The sequence below is a fragment of the Acyrthosiphon pisum genome, chromosome A1 (assembly GCF_005508785.2).
Source record: "Acyrthosiphon pisum isolate AL4f chromosome A1, pea_aphid_22Mar2018_4r6ur, whole genome shotgun sequence".
In the NCBI taxonomy this organism is placed as follows: Eukaryota; Metazoa; Arthropoda; class Insecta; order Hemiptera; family Aphididae; genus Acyrthosiphon; species Acyrthosiphon pisum.
The window spans coordinates 79,410,952-79,416,188 of record NC_042494.1 but is presented as its reverse complement, the minus strand read 5'-3'; the positions used below and the strand labels follow the sequence as shown (position 1 = coordinate 79,416,188).

Sequence of the window (5,237 nt, the reverse complement as noted above, 5' to 3'; positions counted from 1 at the left end):
CATGATAAAATTTTCAAAATATTTGATTGTTTGAACTGTTTAGGAACGTTTCAGTTTCCAATATTATCGTTTTTTTTTCTATGAATGGTCAATAAAACTTTATTTGTTGAGTAAAAATACTTAAAAATTTAATACAAGGCTCCTACTATATAGTTACAATGATATTTGAAAAATATTAAAAATACTTAGTCACAGTTTTTTTTTATTAGCATTTAAAGTTCAAAAATTGACAAAATTTGGAAAAATCATGAAAATTAGCAAATTATGTTTAGTTAATAATTAGTAAAAATTTTTCTTTTTAAATCTAAGATTTGAAAATGTAATATAAGATTCCTCATAATATTGTCTATCTTTATCAAAAAAAAAAAATGTCTACAAAAAGGTCAAATTAAATTTTTATGAGCGTTTGAAATTCATATTTTTACAACATCTGATATTCACTCGATTTCTCATGTGACGATTTTCTTATTTAATTGTAATTAAAAAACGAATGACTGTAGATATTTGAAAATTTCACTGAATGTTAATATTTTCATTTTTTATACACCATAAAATTTTGAAAATATTTTGACTATTTTTGAGCTGTTTACGGACATTGTCAGTTTTCAATTCGTTTAGTTTTTTTTTCTATAAATGTCAATAAAATTTTGTTGGTTGGGTAAAAAATCTTGAAAATTTAATGCAAGGTTCCTGATATATTTTTACAATAGCAGTTGAAAAATATTAAAAATACATATGCACAATTTTTTTTTATAAGCATTTAAAGATCGAATTTTGACAAAATGTATCAAATTTAAGATTCAATAATTATTTTTTAGTTAAAAATGTATTAAATGGTCAACTTTTATATCTAACGATTGAAAATTTAAAACAAGATTCCATATAAGTAGTTTATTCTGTTACCAAAAAATCTAAAAACACATAAGCACAGTTTATTTTTATACTCATTTTAAGTTCAAATTTGGACGAAATTACGTATTTAAAAAACCTGGAATAACTATTTTAGTTATTTTGTTGTGATTGTATAATATTATTCGTGGGTACTTGAAACTTCTAAAGTATTCTATTATTTATCTATGATAGTATCGCGGTTTGTTGTTGATGTATAACGCGTTATATTAAATACCTAATGAATATTGTGATATGATTAATTTGAAATTTATTATAGGTCAATTTTTTTTTAATACCATATATAATATGTCTTATACCTAGACTGACATACCGTCTCCGCTCTGAATCGTTTCTCTTATACAATGATATTATATCATTGAATTCAAATTTAATACCATCCATTATACAGTGACCCACTTGTAATCTACTGTACAGCAGAGCGACATCCACTTACCCTCCTTTTTTTAATTTTACATATAATTATTTTAATTGGCTAACTTTTTTTATATTCATAATAATACAATTTTATATAAACTTACAACAATATGTAAGTACAACAACTTGTAAGTTGGTACTATCGACTATCGAGATACTATCGAAAAAATAATCGATTTTAATTTTGGTGCAAATTACAATTTCTATTTCTTACTACCCGAGGATGGTGCAAATTACATATCCTTATTTTGGTGCAAATTAAAAACGCATTCTAAAAAAAAAAATGGTGCAAATTACACATGTTGTATATATTTTGGTCAATTTTGGTGCAAATTGATTACAGTCAAAATATGTAGCCAAGTAGGTACTACAAGAAAACAAGGAGTCATTCAGGATAACGGAAAAATTGGAACGTAGTGAAGGCACTATATTTACTATAGTAACTATAGCAGGTTATTGGTGGACCAGGGTATTTTTGTACGCACAATGAACTGCAATTACTAACCAGTGGATCGGTTTACAACGTTAAGTAGGTACTTCAGTTGCCATGAAGGAGTTTTACAAAAATGGTTAAGTTAGGTTAATGTACCTATACGAAAAAAATATGGACACCCTCTTTCGGAAATTAATTTCAAGACATGATATTTTTAACCCTTGGACTCTTAATAGAATTCAAATTAATTACTGTTTTCGATAAAACAATTTTGTAAATACAATTTTTTACACATTTGAATCATATAATATTTACGTTGTTTCTTGTAAGAACCTGTAAGTATAATTATAATTTTTGTTATATTAAAGCCAAAAGGCTAAAAGTAATGATTTGTTGTCTACTTAGGTATATCGGTTTTTTGATAACGTAGGAGTGCCACACGATACCGAATATTATGCATAAATGACGGAGGATAATATGAATTGTACCCTATAAAAATTGTTATATTCACTGATTTCGCAAATATAACCCATTTGGAATACTGCTATAAAGTCTCGTGTATTGTACATAATATATTATATTTTTATGTGATTTATTCTCTTTAGTTAGTTCACGTAACATGAAATTTTAGCTGCTCTTTATTATTAAACACGCACTTGTTTATAATAAAAACATTTTTACTTGATTTTAGCTATGTTCTTAGCTGTAATTTGCGCTTGTCTATTTCCGACGAAAAAAAAACATTCATTTCAAATGGAGAATGTGCTTAATGAAAAAACCAGACTTCTCGAAAATGGCTTAAAAAATAAAATGGAAATTCATGAAAAAAAAATCGTAGGTAATCGTGATATTGTATAGAAAACCGGTATTCATATAATAAACACAAACCAGCATAAGAAAATTACACCAGATAATGGTGCCTGAGTGCCTTAACTAGATTTTGTAACTATTATTTCAATTTTTTTTTATCTAGGTTATAATGAAATCTATTAAGTACAACACTGCAGTGGAAAATACTTTCAAAGGATTATTGTTCGACTTTAAAGCTTCATACTCGAACACAGTCGTGCTAAAACGGTCTATTTGGTACATAATCAGTATGGGATCACATTTTCAGGTATAAAAGTACCTAATCGTATAATTATGTATTGACATATTTTCAATAAATATAATTCAAAAACTACATTGGGTATTATAAAATACTAATAGTTATTTATTTTTTATTATTATTAAATATTAAAATAGGTTTTAATCAATGTAAAAAATAACTTAATTCTGATAGTAAATAATAAACAATACAAAAACGAATAAATTACAAAAAAAAAACACAGTATAGAAAAGGCTCTGAGAGATAATATAACCTATAGGTTAGGTACTTTATACCCACCCTCGGCCCCTCCGCATTAGCAAATCATTTATATTTAATTACTTAAGATGGAAAAATAATACAATTGTTTTATTTAACATTTTTGATACTTAATATTTAATAATATTTAAATAAAATAGTTAAACAAAATAAAAAGTGCCTACCTAGGTATCATAACTCATAAGTTGTAAAATAGGGTAAGCCATAGGCAAGTACCTATGTATAATGACCGTCATGGCATAACCATGGAACTGACAATTACCAAATCGTATAAACTAGTGAGCCTTTATATATAATATTTATTGTCTATAGGCTCTCTAGTATATAGTATATTATGATCTAAGCACTTATCCCTACACTTATCACTTTATATTGAATATTTGAGGGGACATATTGATTTTATTAGGTTATTACAAAGATAATAAAATATTCAGAACAGTTGTTTCTATAAGATAATGCAAAAAATTAGGTTTTAATGAATATGTCGGTTACGTGGTTCTGCCATGACGGTTAAAAATTATGTATTACTATTTCGAATTCCCACATTTGTGGGATACAATTTTTTTATTATCATATAATAAATTCAAGTTTGTATTTATAGCAATGGATGGAAAATGAAAATCATTTAATTTTGTGTACTTAAAAAAAAAAAATATTATGTAAATCTGTAACATTTATGTCTTATTATTGATATTATAATATATTGTAGATTATAACTAACATGAATGTATTGTACACGTACATCGTCAATAATCCAGGTAATCATGATGTCTTGTTAAACGGATACGCGGAGGCAACGATCAGTTTGTGTGGTTTGTAATTTTGTATTTTAGATTCTGAGCGGAGCGATGAATGTAATGATATTACAATGACGTGTTTTTTTTATTTTGAAACAGTAAAAATGCTTACAAACCAGTTTTTGAAAAAAAATTCTATTTTGTTTTTTTATTGTAACTCTAAATAACCGAATAGATGCATGCCATATTCATATAATGTTTGTATTAGCAATTTCTATGCACTATAAAAATTTCGAAATATTGCGATTCTTTTTGAGGCATAAGAATATTTCGAATTCTATTATTTTTTTATTGAATTAATGTCGATAAAAATTGTTTTGCTTGGTCAAAAAACTTGAAAATATAATACAACCATCTTCACAAGTTTTTGTTAGTGGAAATTAGAAAAATTTGAGCGTAAATCCACAATAATTTTTTATGAGGATAACATTTTCACAAAATTCATCAAAAACACGAAAATCGGAAAATTATTTCGAATTAAAAATTCATAAAAATGTTTCTACTAATATCTAAGATTTGGAATGTATATACAAGTTTCCCTTCGTTATAAGTTTTCCTACATTAAAAAAAAAAAAAGTGTACCGGAAAGTCAATTTAATTTTTTACGAGTGTTTGAAGTTTGATATTCATCTATCAATTAACAAATTCTCATACAACGATTTTCTTATTTTTTCGTTATTCAAAAACTATTAACCGTAGATACTTGAGATATTCATTAAATGTTTATTTTATCATTTTCTATACATGATAAAATTTAAAAATATTTTGACTCATTTTGAATTATTTATAGACATTTGAAATTTTCTAGGTTTTTATTCTATACATTTAAATACAATTTTACTCGTTGACAATTTAATACAAGGTTCTTTATTTGTAGTTATAATAGCAGTTGAGAAATATTAAAGATCCTTAGCCATGATTTTTTTTTATAAATATTTAAATTTCAAATATTGACAATATGTATCAAAATACGGACATTTTAAAATTATTTTGTAATGAAAAATTATAATATGTTCAATTTTTATACCTAAGGATTGAAAATTTAAAACAAGGATTTTCATAAATAGTTCATATAACCAAACAATCTAAAAAATATATGAACACATTTATCTTTTATATACATTTCAATTCCAAATTTGTACAAAAATACATATTACAACCAATAATAACGGTTTTAGTTATTTTTTTTGTAATTTAAAAATATTATTTATGGGTATATAAAACTTTTTAGAGTATTTTATTGTTTTTTATAGTTTATCCACACAATTACTTTTCAAATGTATTTTTTTGGAAAAAATGAATTGAATACCTACGG

The 5,237-nt window shown here is 25.0% G+C and overlaps 1 protein-coding gene across 3 annotated transcripts in view; it reads left to right on the top strand.

The window, feature by feature from the left end:
• The window catches only part of LOC100572721 (folate transporter 1-like), a 15,031-nt gene that overhangs the window by 7,841 nt on the left and 1,953 nt on the right, over window positions 1-5,237 (top strand). For all 3 annotated transcript variants that reach the window (XM_008180153.3, XM_016800945.2, XM_029487588.1), the window contains 3 exons: window positions 2,451-2,593; window positions 2,733-2,876; window positions 3,835-3,937. In XM_008180153.3, coding sequence (XP_008178375.1) covers window positions 2,451-2,593; window positions 2,733-2,876; window positions 3,835-3,937 — 390 coding nt within the window. The remainder of the gene's footprint in view (window positions 1-2,450; window positions 2,594-2,732; window positions 2,877-3,834; window positions 3,938-5,237) is intronic.